At 44.0% G+C, this 17262-nt stretch overlaps 1 protein-coding gene across 2 annotated transcripts in view; it reads right to left on the bottom strand.

Annotated features, from left to right (window-relative positions):
* The window catches only part of SNAP25 (synaptosome associated protein 25), a 98278-nt gene that overhangs the window by 22051 nt on the left and 58965 nt on the right, over nucleotides 1-17262 (bottom strand). For both annotated transcript variants that reach the window (XM_034764124.1, XM_034764123.1), the window contains exons 3-4: nucleotides 15275-15316; nucleotides 4113-4161 (exon numbers count right to left, since the gene is read on the bottom strand). In XM_034764124.1, the coding sequence (XP_034620015.1) occupies nucleotides 4113-4161; nucleotides 15275-15316 (91 nt within the window). The remainder of the gene's footprint in view (nucleotides 1-4112; nucleotides 4162-15274; nucleotides 15317-17262) is intronic.

The raw sequence follows: 17262 nt of genomic DNA, 5'->3' as shown, positions 1-17262 counted from the left end.
GCCCCTCGGGAATTTTGGGCACCAAGTATCTTTCTGAATCTATTAGGGCCTGATCTAAAGGCCATTCAAATCGTTGGAAAGATTTCGCTGACTTCAGTGGGCACTGGACCAGGCCCCTAGTTCTCACGGCAGTCACATTTCCTGGGGACCTATTATAACAAAGGGCAGGGTGATGGCCCGCCTTGCAGCAGCTGGCTGCAGGGATACAATGTGCTATGCAGCCTACTGGCCTGCAGACTAGACTGAACTCTTCCAGCCAAGAGGAGCTAGCCAAACTGCTTTTTACCCAGAAAACCATCTAAATACCTACTATTAAAAAGATGCATTGGCCTCATTCCTCTGCAGTGATGATCTCAAAGACATTTGCTTACTGATGCCAGAAAGTGAGTTCTGCTCTGTGCTATTGAAACTGAAGTTGGCTCAGAAGAATGTCTTTAGTAAGAGGTCTACAACATCAAAGCAAATACGTTGTCTAGAAAACCTACAAACAGAAAAATCCAAAGGGGGTTGAGTGGTTGGAAAGATTAGCTATTCTGTTAGCCACCCATTGGAAAAATCAATGTAATGTTCTTTGTCTAGATGGCAAATAATCTTAAGTAACTTGTGCTGTCGGGTCAGCTGATAAAAGATCACACAGCTGTGTTAACAACTGCTTTCATTCATCTGATAATCTGCTGAGACATCCGTGAGTTATACACACTGCAGTAACTGTAGGGTTTTAAAAGCCATCAGAGGTATATTTTGCCCAATTACACATAATAAGTATATCAAAATTTAAAAAACAAGTTGCAGCAATTATTATTAGAACGACACGCTGCTAAAAATGACACAAACATAATTAAAATGCATTTAACATAGTGCCATGATTACAATATTTGGTTTGCAACATGATCAGTCTCTTTTACTTGAGAAAGCTGTAATCTATAATTACCAGAGTAATTTACTGAAGCACTTAAAACATGACCATAACCATTTTAAGGAAGCTTTTATGTTGTCTGTCTTTCCAGTTGTATTGACTGGCTGCGTACCTGATCATACAATGTCCATGTACATTCAATGGGAATTTAGTACCGAGATTCCAGGATTATAAAGTGGTCAAATGGCCCAATCCTGCAACCCTTATGTATGTAATCCTTGCTCAAGTGAGCAGTCAATGGGACTACACACATGACTCAGGACTGCTTGTATGTATAAGGCTTTTCAGGATCAGACCTAAATGGCAGAGATCTGAAAACAAAGAATATTCAAGAGACTAAAATATGGTGAATGGAAAATAGCAGCTAGATGATAACGTGCTACTTTAATAGTTAGCGGAGTCAGTGGAAAAACCCCACTGACCTTTTTGGATCAGGCCTTATGGATATATGTTGGACTTTTCCAGGAGAGCTGAAGGTTGTTAAGCACCAAAATCCTATTAAAATGTAATGCGAGGTAGGTTCCTAATTCCCTTAAACTATTTTGAAATTCCCAGTCTGATTCTAGTCTGGGTTTCTTGTGCGTGGCACAACTTTAATTAACTGCAGTTGAACATTTAAGATCCATTCATGGAGAGAGAATCAGCATCTGTAAATTTCCTAACTCGTATGTGGATGTTTTAGCACTGCAGTAAGGTCTCGATTGACTGGAATGAGAATTGCACGGATAGACTCATTTGGATATTTACAGGCTTTCACTCACAATATTTGTGCTTATTGATTTATTTGAAAAGTGCAGTTCGTTTTTATGCAGACACTGTATCTGTTTTGACACAGCTAATCTTAGATTTCTGAGACCTCAGAGTCTCTTGGCTGGTATTAGTCATGAAAAGTTTGAGCTGCGCAAACTTGATTCCAATAACAATCGTATGTGAAAAAACGATTTATCTAATGCTTTAAGGGTGAAACTCACTCCTGTGCAGAAAGTCTACATATGGCTTATGAACCACTTAAGTTCCACTCGAGCCCTCAAAATTGGGCTGAAGTTGGACTTAAATGGTGCATAGACCTTGTGCTGCCCGGTACAGAGGGGTGAATTCTGTACTAAAAGAAAACAAGCTTAGGAAGTCTTCTCTCTTTGATCCATTCCTGAGACTCCCATTACGAATGTTGGCAGGAGAGGAGAACGTATCCCTTACTTTGAAATGTGCTTTTCCTAGGATATGATTCTATAATTTATTATTCTGGATTTTACTGGTGTCTAAAGTAAAACCCCAAAGCAGATGAAACTCCAATGAGTTTTGTCTGGTTTCGATGCAAAAAGCTAGAAAACAAGGCTCGGGTTCATTCTGAAAGGCCATGAACCTTAGCACGCTTTCCAGTACAGTTAGTTTGGAGTTTGGAATGAAACACAAAGCTGGGTGTGTTTCAGGAGCTTTCACTTTGGTTTCAGATATTTCACACTGCTCTACTTAACTATTGCAGGGCCAACGTGAGAGGCCTGAACTCAAGCAGGTATACATAATGGTTACAGGCCAAATCCTGCTTGTTTTACTTATCAAATAGTGTCAGTGGGAGTTTTCAGTGCCTAAGGAATGTGGATTCAGGCTTGTACTTGCAGTGCCAACTCCTGCCTGTTACAGTCACACCTGTAGCCCCTTTGACTTCAATTGAGAGTTTTGGTTGCACAAGGGAGGCATGATCAGAAATAGTCTGTTATTAACTGAGGATCGTAAACGATGTTTATATTATGGGTTTAAAGCCTTTGTAAGACTTTTAGCAAAAAGAGACACAAGACAACAACTACAAGGCTGGTGTAAATTGGCCCAGCTCCATTAGGATCTGGTCCCAAACCTTCCTTGTGATCTTTGGCATAATATTATAAGCACATTCCGACTTTTCCCTTTAAAGAGAAATACTGGCAACAGCTCTGTCACGCAGCCCCTCCTTTCATTCATTTGTGATACAGAGCAGCTTACCCAGGCATCAGAATTCCACAGTGAAATACAGTAACTGTCTTATTACCAGGAGTTGCAAATGTTACACAAAAGTGGCTCTGTATACACTGGGACCCAGATCTGAAAATTCCCTTTTTAGACTTAATAAGACAGTAATTTCATGGTGACTCACTGATCAAATATACGAGGTTTTGCTCTTTTAAAAAAAAGCAAGGAGGGAAAAATACTTTCTATTTAGCTTCCGCTATAATGTTGCATTCATCATAAAAGCAAAAAAACAAAAAACAAATACAGAAGAAAAGGGCTGTTATGTTATCTACTCCGTTCCTTAGTAATACAAGATTGTTCCGGATGCTTTTTTCTGTAGTATAGTGTTGTTAAGTGTCTAGAAAACATTCTCCACTAATGTTTCATGTTCTGTTCTATTCAAAGATGTACTGAAGCCTCACGTTGGAGGCTGGTATAAGATAGGGCAGCAGGAATTAACAGTACATCAGGGAATTTTTTTTTTTTGGAGATACCATTTTGTTGCTGCTGTGGGACTGCAGCAAAATGGATGCTTCTTAATTTTATTGAAAACATTCCATTTACCGGTCATCAAGATTACAATGGGCAAAGAGTGTCATTTTCCCATGCTTGTATTAAACACATCCAACTCTGGTTTTGCCCATATCAGATCCATACACTGAGCTCCCTTCTAAGCCTATCAGCTTCTATACGGTACATCATAATGAGCTATAGTTTGCCATCACTTTTCAAGCAGAACTCTCATTGACTTCATTTGATCCGCCTGTTTTATTTTTCTCTGTGATTTGGGATTGCTGCCTGCTCTTGAATCACAGCTAAAAAGGGAAAAATCATACAGCGTCTGCATAAATGATATTGCATTTGAAACAAAGTAGTCAGGGTCACATTCTCTCACCTTTGTGCGTTGCTCAGGCATGATCCAAAACCCACTGAAAGATTTTAATTGACTTCAATGGGTGTTGGAACAGGTCCCTTTACATGAATGGGTGCCATATACACACAGATCAAAGGCAAAATAGCCCCCCATATGCTTATCGTAGGTCACTCTATTACACAAAGAGGTTAGAGACAGTGAGACTATGACAGATCTAATCTCATACACAAATACACACAAGTGTGTTTTAAGAGCACTAGTGATCATTTATAATTGCACATAATTAATACACTTCTTTGAGAGTGCTTTTATTTTTTGACTGAAGCAATTTGAACTTACCTCCTTGCTCATCCAACATAACCAAAGTCCTGATACCAGCATCTTTACTCTACATTCCAGTAACGGAAGCAAGATGAGAAGAGAGAGAGAGAGAAAGAGAGAGATCAGTGAGGGAACAATTAGCCCTAGATTTGGGATTTAGGAAGACAAAGGAAAAACAGTGAAAAGTATGGTAAGGTCATAAGGGGCTAGTTGAATAATTGGAAGCCTTCATATGAATGAATACTGTAATGGAAACTGAGAATTCTCCATGGTGCCATAAGCCATTTAGTACTCATTGGGGTACAGAGCTACTACAAAAAAAATGGAAAATCCCAGGGATGCATTTGGAAATTAACATTTTACACAACAGTCATTTTCTTAACAGAAGGTTTAATCTTCAGGCTCCACAGGAGGCCATGTACATGTTGCAAACTTGCATTAATTCCCCAGGAGAAACTGGTAAAGTATGAGGACTGGAACCAACTGTATGAGTCCATCAAGACATATTACTCTCCCTCACTACGTATTAGGAAACTTTCCATAAAGCTGGCTAATACTCAAGATGAAAACAAGCAGTCCTCGAACTTATGACGCAGTTGGTTCCTGAAAATCGCATTTTAAGTCAAAAACGTTGTAACTCGCATTTCCTAAAGGAATAATGTCGGCTCGAGCGTCATAAAATCGAAACTGACGTTGTAAAGTCGAAACACGATCACAATTTATAAATGTCGTAAGTGCCATTTGTCGTAACTCAAACGTCGGAAAGTCAAGGACTGCCTGTATGCCTCATTATTTGGGACAAAGGTTTAACAGATGTAGGGGCTGATCCAAATCTTATTGGAGCCCATGGAAAGTCTCCTGTTAATCTCAGTGGGCTCTGGGTCCAGTTTGGAGGGGGATTTTCAAAACAACTCAGTGCTGGTCTAACTTTGCTCCCAACTGAAATCAATGGGAGTTTTACCATTGACTTCCAAGGGAACAGTTAGGCCAATGCCGTGATCTTTTAAAAATCCCACCTAAGGGTTTGTCTACATTACCGGCTGGATCTAGACACGATAAATCGACCGCCGAGCGCTCTCCTGTCGACTCCGGTACTCCACCAGGGGGAGAGTTGCAGGCAGAGTCGACGGGGGAGCATCAGCCATCGACTTACCGCAGTGAAGACACCGCGGTGAGTTGATCTAAGTACGTCGACTTCAGCTACGTTATTCATGTAGCTGAAGTTGCGTAACTTAGATTGATAGTCCCCTCCCCTCCCAGGCCTAAGTGTACAAATGGCAAAGTGCCCTTGACAAACATGGCTTTTGCCATTGTCATCGATTTGAAAAGAGATAAAGTATATTGTTGGTTTTTCAACACTAAACTATACCATAGACCATTTTTTTAATGACTAAGAATAAGCTAGACTCTTTCTGCTCAGTGCAATAATAGTCATTGCGTATAACTGAGGGTCTGAAAATGCTCATGTCTGTTGCATTTCAAGAGCAGAGGAAGCAAGTTCTTTATGGCCCTACACTGTAATGTTGACACATTGCCGGGAAATAAGGGCTGCCAGCAAGGGGCCCCACGCAACTATTTTCTGCACAGTTTAACTGCATCCCTGGTATCTATTAACTGAGTATCACAATACCCCGGTGAGGGAGATAAGGATTATTACCTCCATTGTGCAGCAGTATAAGGACATTGAATTCCTTGCCCAGGAACTCTGCGGCAGAGCTAGGAATAGAACCTGACTCCTAGTTTTGTGTCTCAGCCACACGACCATCCTCCCTCCCTAAGGCTACCTAAGGGCTCAGTCCACCAACATTTAATATCCGCAGACAGAGACTTCTTCTGTTTTGCCACTACGAGCTCCTGCCTCTTTGTCTGGTCACAATGATGTCCTTGCTGCCTCTTGGGATGTCAGCGGCTTGGTCCACCCTCCCGCAATGCTAAGGAGCCCTAGGCAGTCTGGCAGGACATTCAGCTACGTGACTGAGTTTCTGACATTCAAGGATTGCTCAGCGGCCATGGCCCATCCCCTCCACTCAGGCCCCTCACAAGCAATGCGAGGACCTCTCCTGCTGACCCTAACTGTTGACTCCACTGTAGCCAGCAGGTGGCTGGGGGCAATCAGATCTGTGAGACACCCTCTTCTCTCCCCCCCTCCTTTCTTTTCCTACCAAGAGGGGGTGAGGCTGGAGAGAGGAGGGGCCAGTCCTATGCCTCCTCTCCATCCTCCCCTCCTTCCTGCAGCTATTCATTTCAAGTCCGTTTGCAGGCAGCAGTGAGGTGGATGTTTGCTGCTGCCCTATCCCCCCATTCTCTGGCTCTGACATGGGCCCCCTCCACATGCTGGACCCCCCAGGATGTGCAGTTGTCTTGTAAACCCCACTGTTTTGTAGTGTGGATAGGTCTCCGAGGTGCTGCGCTCACATTCCGGTTTTCAGCACAGATCGAGCCTATGAAAGTGTCGGTTTGTTACAGACATCTCTGGCCAGATTTTCTAAACAGCTCAACGTCCAATATGGGCTGAGCTTTGTTTTGGAGACATGCTCGTTGATTTTGGTGCCAAAACACAGATGAGCGTCTTCGAAAATCCTCAATATCAGCAAACTGAGGATTCATCTGAAAATGTAAAACCTTCCTTGATTTAGAAGAATGAACACTAGCATTCACGTTAGTGGGAGCAGGGGGCAGCCAGTCTGGAGTGCTGTTGAAAATCCCACCCAAAAAAATAAAGGGCAAATGGGATTTTGGTGGTTAGTGGTGACAAACTAAACCATATGCTTCTAGGATACGTCTGACTTTGCCACGTTTCAGCCCAGAAGAATGTTATAGCAAGTGGGTCATAAACCTTGAAAACAGGTTTTTAGAATTGGAAGTGCTGCTGACACTAGAGCGGGAAAGCGAGACCCCTGTAATTCCAGTTATGATTCAGAACCCAAAAATGCCCTCCATGCCCACAGAAAACAACCATGAGAATCCCACACATGAGCCAAAATTCACGTAGAGGTAAGAGGGTGAAATTCCGTCAATATCCATTGAGTTGCACCCATTTATGCTAGTGGTGAAATTATCCTGGGCTTAAGGTCATGAAATGGCCCTTAATTTATACGTGTGTAATAGATGCATTTATAAAGACTCCGGGCACAATTCTTTATTTCTTGCACAATGGAGCTCACCTTCAAGACAACAGGAGATTTAGTTTCTTGATAAATGCAGGATCAGATTCTTGAAGTATCTCAGACCAGAGAGATATAACCTATACACAGAACACGGGTCTCCTTTTGTTGAAGTAGCATAAAAGCAGGTTTTCCAAATCTGGGCTAACTAATTAAAATATGCAACTGTCTCTTCTCAGTAATACTTAGACTACCTTTGTTTTCCCATTTTACCTGAGAAGAGCATTTGGACCAACATGCTTTGCCATAGCATTATTAAAACCTGAACATTTTATATGTCTGGTCTTCAGAAAAATAAATCACAGACGCTAGGGCTTTTGTAAGGTATTGAACTGGTGGTTCTGGAGGCTGCAATCCACAGACGTTCACACCTGTGCTAAGTGGCTGCAAAATGCACCTTATAGTGGAAGTCTACACACACTTCTCCTTTGCACAGGTGCAAAGGACAACATAAGATGCCAGGCACTGAGGAAATCTAGCCCAGAAAATATATCAGATAGTGAATCAGAAATACAGCAAATGTTTTCCAGACGTTTCAGTAGGTACATTGAAAAATAAATATATGCTTGATCATGACCAAATACTATAGCAGACATAAACACCCAGTGAAATAAAGAATTCTGCTTCAATCAATATGGCTTATAGACTTTGTTCTGAATAAATTAATGCAGACAATTATCTACCAGGACAGGCTGACATTGCTAGCAGTTCGCAAAGACACTAAAGAAAAGTGTCAATGCCCTAAAGACAAAAGTCTGGCTATCAAAGCATTTTGTAGCATTATAGTATATTTCCTCAGCCCCTTTTTCGAGTTAGCAGTAGCTCTATGCAGTGCAGTGTTGTCTCTCTAGGTCTGAGTAAAGGAATTAATCCATTCTCTCACTACTGGAATTCACCTGATAGTCCAGAACATCAGCTGATGTAAATCAATGTAGTTCTACTGAAGTCTGTGGGCTGGATTCTCAGCTGGCAGAAACAGATATAGCTCCAGTGACTTCAAGGCAGCAATGCCAACTTGCACCACCGAAGGATTTGGCCCTGCACACTTACAATTGACACCAAAATTCACCTATTCCAAGGCCAGAGGGACCGTTGTGATCATCTAGTTTGACCTCCTGTGTAACACAGGCCAGAGTTCTCCAAAATAACTCCTTGAGCAGATCTTTTAGAAAAACATCCAATTTTGAGTTAAAAATAGTCAGTGGTGGAGAATCCACCATGATCCTTGGTAAGTTGCTCCAGTGGTTAATTACTCATCATCAAAAATGTACACCTTATTTCTAGTCTGGATTTGTCTAGCTTCAGCTTCCAGCCACTGGATCATGTTAGACCTTTCTTTTGATAGACCGAGGAGCCCATTATTCAATATTTGTTCCCCAGGTAGGTACTTTTAGGCTGTAATCAAGTTACTTCCCTTAACCCTTCTCTTTGTTAAGCTAAATAGATTGAGCTCCTAGAGTCTATTGCTACAAGGCATGCTATATAATCTTTTAGGATCCAGCTTCATTCTTTGGCAGATAACTTGCTTCCACAGCAGTGCCGTAACAAGGGCGAGGTGAGTGAGGCACTTGTCTCGGGCGCACAAAACGGAGGGGCGCAGCTCTACTGCCCAAGCGGGACAGAGAGGGGAAAAAAAAGCCGTGATCGGCGGCGCTTCGACGGCTGCCCTACCACCGCCGCTTCTTCAGCAGCAATTCAGCGGTGGGTCCCTGAGTCCATCTCGGAGGGAAGGACCTGCTGCCGAATTGCCGCTGCTGCTTCATTCATTCTTCGGCGGCAATTCGGCAGTGGGTCCTTCTCTCCGAGAGGGACTCAGGGACCCGCCGCCAAATTGCTACTGAAGAGCCTGGAGCCAGCCCTTGCCTCGGGCGCAAAACTAAGTAATACTCTTTCTTGACTAGGGGCCCAGTCCAAAGCCCAGTGAAATCAAAGGGATTCTTGCAATGGACTTCAATGGCCTTCGGACCAGGTCCTACATTGTCCAAAACATTATTTTATGTGGTGCTTGTTAGGCTACCATTGAGGAACATTCAGAATGAAAGAGCGATATGATGGGGAAACATTTCCCTATTACAGATGAAGGCATGTTAGTGTATCTGAAAATCAGTTAAAAGAGTGACCCTACATGAAACATCCAGCTTGAAATGGCATCATAGGATTATTCAATGAAACATTTATACCCTACCGTTTCCATTCTGAAATGTCAATGAGCTTAAATGTAAAACCAAATCTTATAATAACATGAGAAAGTAGCCCCATTTGGTTTGGGGTTTACAAAGCAGCTCTTATGTCTGCATAAGAAAGGCCTGGCGAGAGTCCTTGGTTTAAGTTTAGAGGCGAGAGCAACAAGGGTGGTGTCGCGGTGGGCGTCTGATGAGGTAAATGAGGCTTTCTTCGGACAACTAACAGAAGTTTCCAGATCACAGGCCCTGGTTCTCATGGGGGACTTCAATCACCTGGACATCTGCTGGGTGAGCAATACAGCAGTGCACAGACAATCCAGGAAGTTTTTAGAGAGTGTTGGGGACAACTTCCTGGTGCACGTGCTGGAGGAACCAACTAGGGCCGTGCTCCTCTTGACCTGCTGCTCACAAACATGGAAGAACTGGTAGGGAAAGTAGAAGTGGGTGGAATCTGGGCAGCAGTGACCATGACATGATCATGGCAAAAGGAAGAAAGAAGAGCATCAGAATACAGACCCTGGCCTATAGAAAAGCAGACTTTGACTCTCTCAGGGAACTGATGGGCAGGATCCCCTGGGAGGTTAATATGAGAGGGAAAGGAGTCCAGGAGAGCTGGCTGTATTTTAAAGAAGCCTTATTGAGGGCACAGGAATAAACCATCCCAATGTGCAGAAAGAATAGCAAATATGGCAGGCGACCAGCTTGGCTTAACAGAGAAATCTTCGGTGAGCTTAAACACAAAGGAAGCTTACAAGAAGTGGAAACTTGGACAGATGACTAGGGAGGAGTATAAAATATTGCTCAAGCATGCAGGGGCGTAATCAGGAAGGCCAAAGCACAATTGGAATTGCAGCTAGCAAGGGATGTAAAGGGTAGCAAGAAGAGTTTCTACAAGTACGTTAGCAACAAGAAGAAGGTCAGGGAAAGTGTGGGACCCTTACTGAATGGGGGAGGCAACCTAGTGACAGATGATGTGGAAAAAGCTGAAGTACTCAATGCTTTTTTTGCCTTGGTCTTCACAGACAAGGTGAGCCCCCAGACTGCTGCACTGGGCAGCACCGTATGGGGAGGAGATAAGCAGCCCTCAGTGGTGAAAGAACAGGTTAAGGACTATTTAGAAAAGCTGGACATGCACAAGTCCATGGGGCTGGATGCAATGCATCTGAGGGTGCTGAGGGAGTTGGCTGATGTGATTACAGAGCCATTGGCCATTAACTTTGAAAACTCGTGGTGATCGGGGAGGCCCCGGTCAATTGGAAAAAGGCAAATATAGTGCCCATCTTTAAAAAAGGGAAGAAGGAGAATCCACGGAACTACAGACCGGTCAGCCTCACCTCTGTCCCTGGAAAAATCATGGAGCAGGTCCTCAAGGAATCCACTTTGAAACATTTGGATGAGAGGAAGGTGATCAGGAATAGTCAACATGGATTCACCAAGGGCAAGTCATACCTGATCAACCTGATTGCCTTCTATGATGAGATAACTGGCTCTGTGGATATGGGGAAAGTGGTGGATGTGATATACCTTGACTTTAGCAAAGCTTTCGATACGGTCTCCCACAGCATTCTTGCCAGCAAGATAAAAAAAGTATGGATTGGATGAATGGACTATAAGGTGACTAGAAAGCTGGTTAGATTGTCGGGCTCAACGGGTAGTGATCCAGGGCTCAATGTCTAGTTGGCAGCCAGTATCAAGTGGAGTGCCCCAGGGGTCGGTCCTAGGGCCAGTTTTGTTCAACAAATTCATTAATGATCTGGATGATGGTATGGATTACACCCTCTGCAAGTTTGCAGATGACACTAAACTGGGATGAGAGGTAGATAAGCTGGAGGGTAGGGATAGGGTCCAGAGTGACCTAGACAAATTGGAGGATTGGGCTAAAAGAAATCTGATGAGGTTCAACAAGGACAAGAGACCTGCACTTAAGATGGAAGAATCCCATGCACTGCTACAGGCTGGGGACCGATTGGCTAAGCAGCAGTTCTGCAGAAAAGGATCTGGGGATTATAGTGGACAAGAAGCTGGATATAAGTCAACAGTTTGTCCTTGTTGTAAGAAGGCTAATGGCATATTGGGCTGCATTAGTAGGAGCATTGCCAGCAGATCGAGGGAAGTGATTATTCCCCTCTATTCGGCGCTGGTGAGGCCACATCTGGAGTATTGCATCCAGTTTTGGGCCCCCCAGTACAGAAAGGATGTGGATAAATTGGAGAGTCCAGCGGAGGACAGCGAAAATGATCAGGGGGCTGGGGCACATGACACAAGGAGAGGCTGAGGGAACTGGGGTTATTTAGTCTGCAGAAGAGAAGAGTGAGGGGGGATTTGATAGCAACCTTCAACTACCTGAAATGCGGGGGTTCCAAAGAGGATGGGGCTCAGCTATTCTCAGTGGTGGCAGATGGCAGAACAAGAAGCAATGGTCTCAAGTTGCAGTGGGGGAGGTCTAGGTTGGATATTAGGAAACACTATTTCACTAGGAGGGTGGTGAAACACTGGAACGGGTTACCTAGGGAGGTGGTGGAATCTCCATCCTTAGAGGGTTTTAAGGCCCGGCTTGACAAAGCCCTGGCTGGGATGATTTAGTTGGGGTTGGTCCTGCTTTGAGCAGGGGGTTGGACTAGATGATCTCCTGAGGTCTCTTCCAACCCTAATCTTCTATGATAAGCTGCTCAGCACTTTCTTCCTGGGATTTCTGCAGTACTGATCTTGTTGATTTATTTCTCCCCTCTATTTTATAGCTAGAAACCATCTACCCCCTCCCCTATAATAATAATTGATTTTCTCTAAAGGCCAAGCTGGTTTCATATGGAAACCATGGAAGAAACATTGCCTTTTCCCTACTGGGTTATTTTGTATTTAATTATTTAATCAGCCCAGGGGTGAAAAGTGGGAATTGGAAAACATGAAGGATTGTTGGCTCCAAATTGTGCATGACTATAGCTTAGTCCCAGTCCTTTTGCCCCAATTCATTGCTTTTTTGGGGCACAAACCCTGCATGGAAACACTATAAAATATATAAATCTATAGCACATACTTACAACAATGGAGTGTCTCAAACTTAGCTCAAATAATCGCTGATTGTTAGATATACTACACGTTCTGTGGGTATTGTCAGTGTCCAATTCATATCATGGACGAGACTTTATAATCTGCCCTGCCAGAAGGTAGCTGCACTGCCCCAGGAGCAGACACAGAATGAATGGCATCTCAGAGTCACTCACAGTCCCCTTCCTGCTTCTGCCGTTGCTCCAGGGTGGGTAGCAATCTGCTCCTGGCAAAGAGTGTTATAAAATATAGACCAGTAACACCCTTCTTTCTGTTTTGCCTTTGCGCATCTCCCCTGACAGGTGCATTCTGTGCATGCCACTCCTTGCCCATTTACACAGGGAGTGGATGGGAGTGGCATCCAAACAGAGGTTGTTATCTATGTCCCATGCTGCAATGCGGATAGCCCATGCAAGGCAGTAAGGGAATGCCCTGCACCCCTACAGGGTATCGGAAGGGCAAGTCTCAGTCCCTGGTATCTAGAATACTACTTAGAATTACTAAGATAATAAGTTCTCTGGGCAAGTAGTGTCTTCTTGTTACATGTTTATACAATGCCTAGCACAGTGGGGCCATGACTGGGGCCCTCAGGTGCTACCATAACACAAATAAAGTATATTACTACTACTACAAAAATATAGATGGATTTATTTTCCTAAATGAGAATATCAGATTTATCATACCAAGAGAATATAATCAAGAATCTTTCACTGAATGCTATAATTTGTTTTTCATTTCTAAACACTAGACAAGTTCAACGAAGCAAGTTGAATCCAATTCTAATTGGATTTTTGTCTCTTATTAAATCAGAGTAGTGCAAGTTTGAGTTCAAATGCACGTGCCCTACATCTATTCAACTTAGCTTGCTAAAATACTGCAATATTTTAAAAATATCTGGAAATGGGGTCAGAGTAACCAACCAACTGTTAGGAAATCTGAAAGGCCTTCTGTAGTCACCTTAATGGAAATGATGCTCAGATCACTGTGAGAGATGTCTCCTGATGTTTCAGACTAACCAGTGCTATATTTAGAAAATTCTTTGACTGAATGGGAAGCTCCTGTGATCTGCTGAGCTCTTTCCAGGAAGTGCTGGTCTCCTATATGGTCTAATCAGCAAACTCAATAATCCCAGTCTTCTTCTCATGGAGATCAATTACTATTATTTAATATTTTCATTCCAGTGGCATTCACAATAGGCTAGTCCACACATGCAGGAAGATACAGTCAGTGGATAGGTCACTGGATTGGGATTCAAGAGACACAGATATGATACTGACTGACTGGGACAAATCACTTGCTATCTCTGCGTCCTTTGTCTGTCTCGGCTATTTAAGCTCTTTGGGGCAGGCCCTGTCTGTTATTCTGTGTTTGCGAGACCCGTTTCAGTGGAGTAGAAAGGTTGGAAATAAGAATGGAGAGGCTCAGCGGTAGAACTAGAGAAGAGGAAGGCGAGGGATTGATTGCATAAGGCATGTTCACTGAGTTAAGTGGCAGAGGGAGGAGGTGGTAGAAGGACAGGTAGGTGGGTTACGGTGGGGTTGTTTCAGGATAGGGGAGAGAAAAGCATTCTTGAATTGTGAGGGAACAAGCCGAGAGAGAGAGAGAGAGAGAGATGAAGTAGGTAGGAGGAGAATTATAGCTGTTGTGATTACTGATCAGTAGGTGTAGGACTTCACAATACAAGGCCCAACTCCATTTGAGCTGGAGTCAAAGGCAAACCACCATTGATTTCAATGAGGGTAGGAAATGAAGGCTGGGGCTTATGCCAGTTTATAAACGTGTGACTCAAGGCTATTTCCCTCCCTTTGTGTTTGCTTGGAACTCCCATTGTTGTCGATGCAAATCAGGCACGAGGCTCGAAGGTGCCCTGCAATGTCAAGGTTGATGACTTATTAAATGTCTGAGGGCCATAAACAAAGTCTAACAGCCTTGTTTGAAATCATAGGTCAGTTGACCAGGGGACCTGATAGCTGATTGATGGCATGAATCCAATGTCCCAGATTACCGAAACCTCCACCGCGATTAGGGTGAATCGGCACCCGACTGAACTACCTTCTCCCTCCCAGAAGGATCCCACCTGGTGAGGACTGAGGCATATTAGCAGGGTAGACTGAGCAAGCCTCCACTACCACTCCCAGTGTGGTGGATGATCAGAGGCCTTCTGTCTCCAGGGCTCTCAATCTGCCATCTTTCACAAACCGTAACACCCCCTATTAACAACGTTCTCGGAGAAGATAAAGAAGCATCGCGTAGATTCTGCGGTGACTGGGGCTCTATAAAGACCCGAAATGGATGAACAGATAGATAAGGAGCCAATCACAACACCGTATTTCTCCCCATTGACTTCTGTGAAGTTTATTGGCTCCCTGCAGCTCGATGCCAGTGTGTGTGTGTATCGGGCCCATGATGACCGAGCAGAGTCATGTACAAAGGGTGTTTCATTGCTTTATCTTGAATATTTCAATTCAACCAAAATTAAAATATGGACCGAATACAGTTCCCCGTTAACTAGAGTAGCTAGCCTGCAGTTCAGTTGAGTCTTTCGACTGTTTGATCAGCTTTATTAATGGCTGTACCACATCTTGTCTGGACTAATTCCCAGGAACACTGGGCAAGCAATTGGCTGTTTTCTCACCTTTCGAAAGTGCCCCATTTTAGATGGTCACAAAAACCTATGGAGATGCCCTTGGTGTGTGAAGTATTGGCAGGTGGCTCAGGCATTTAGAAGTATGGGAAAGCCCGACACAAACATCTACAAAGGAAGGGAGGGTAAAGTGTAAGTCCTTACCTCTTCAACAAGCTGCAGCATACGACGGGTGCTTTCAAGTGACTGGGAAAAAAAACGGGAGAAAAGCAAGTTAGATTTGGCAAATGCCGTTTCCGTCACTAGTGTGCAGGCGTGTATAAACGCCATGAATAGCCTCATACAGAAGACTTTGAGTGCTTCTTTCCCCACCCTCTAATAGCCGGATTACAGCTATCCCAGTGTGGGAGTGCTAGGAGGGAAGACGGCGTTTCTCCAGCACTCTGGCCTGGGAGGCAGCCGGAATTCTGCAGCTAGCACTCTCCACTGCTGCCAGTGATGAATGCTCCCAGAAGAGGCGTATAGCCCTAGCCTTGGCCTCCTTCTCCATCTAAAGGTGGGACCTGGGCTCTGAGACCTTCTGCCCTTGCCAGGTTTCAAAGCCTGGGCTTCAGCCCAAGACCAAGCGTCTACACTGCTATTTTTAGCTCTGCAAGCCTGAGTCAGTTGACCCGGGCCCTGAGTCTCGGTCCTGCAGGTTTTTCTTTTCAGTGTAGACATACCCTTAGATCCTAACTCCGCCTTCACTCACTCAAGTATCGCTCCCATTTTTTCCACCACCAATACCTTGGCAGTTGAGATCAGCTGGAGCACTTGAGCTAACTGACCCTTGGGCAGATGGGTGGCGGGGCATTTTCAAGGAAGGACCCTTGATGCTGGGATTTTTTTTCGTATTCCTGAGCCTGTTGACCTACAAGATATGGTGCTAGACGTATGTTTCCCCAAGCGTCTGAAGAAGGTTTAGGCTGGAGTGGGTTAATGGGAGAGGGGCAGAGTTCTTAGTCCTGGTGGCGGGGTGGATTTTGTTATTTCATTGCATTTTGATCAGTCTAAATAAATAAATACAGAAATAAGCAAGTGCAGAACTGGGCCCTAAGAGCCTAATCCAAACCCCATTGACATCAATGGCTCAACACTGGTTTAAGGCCACGTCTATATGCACAGCGCTGCAGCAGCACCAATGCAGCGCGTCTGGTGAAGATGCTCCATGCCGATGTCAGCCTAATAAAACCACCTCCGGGAGTGGGAGAAGCTGTGTCGGTGGGAGAAGCTCTCTTGCCGAGATAGTGCTGCGCACAAGCACACTTACATCGGTTGTGCTGACATAGGCTGTGATGTAGACATAGCTTAACTCTGCTCCCTCTGAAGTTGGTGAGAGCTTTTCCGCTGACATCAGTGGGAGAAGAGATAGGTCAGCTTAAAGCACTTTGGAAACCTCACCCTTAATATTTTTGGTTTTCATTGAGTTCCCCTTCCCCCCAATCAATCTTTTTTCTCCTCCTCAGCAATATGGCAGATTCCACACTAAAGAGTTCAAGGTGGAAGTGCAAACCCTCAAGTTAACAGAGCCATTCGGGTTAACGCTGTTTCAGTACCTGCTCTTCCTCAAATTCATCCCCTGTGCAATGTGCTTGTGACATCCTCAACTCTCAGTTATGGGTCTTCCACATAGTCCTCTCCACTGGTTCCATTCACGCTTGGAACCACTGCTACACTAGTATAAAAATCACTTCTGTGGTTTCCAATTAAAATTTCCTAGCTATCTGATTTGATAGTTTTAGCTTACACTTAGGCTTGGCAAATTAGATGAGCCTCCAGAGAAATTAAATGGCAACTTCTCTCCCTAAGATCATTTTATCTGATATTGATTCTAATATCAGAGACAAACTCATCCAAAGATGATCAGTATGATGGGCAAAGCCTCACACAGATAAACACACATCTGCCATGACTGGCCTCTAATGATATCTAATGTTCTAAATGACTCTTGGACAGATAGCGTGGGAGTTTGATACTCAGGCCCATGGTCCTTGTACCTATCTGCTCCAGAATCACCATGACTCATTTTTTATTCCAAGTTACCCCTTTCCTCTCCTTTCCACAGAGGTCTCAGCCCAAAATGTCTAAGAAAATGGACCTAATTCTGCTGTCACTGACACAGTGTAAATCCACAGTAATTCCATTGACTTCAG

This window comes from Trachemys scripta, chromosome 3 (assembly GCF_013100865.1).
Source record: "Trachemys scripta elegans isolate TJP31775 chromosome 3, CAS_Tse_1.0, whole genome shotgun sequence".
NCBI classification, from domain to species: domain Eukaryota; kingdom Metazoa; phylum Chordata; order Testudines; family Emydidae; genus Trachemys; species Trachemys scripta.
Note: the sequence above shows the minus strand (reverse complement) of the source record. Positions and strands in the feature narration are given on the sequence as shown.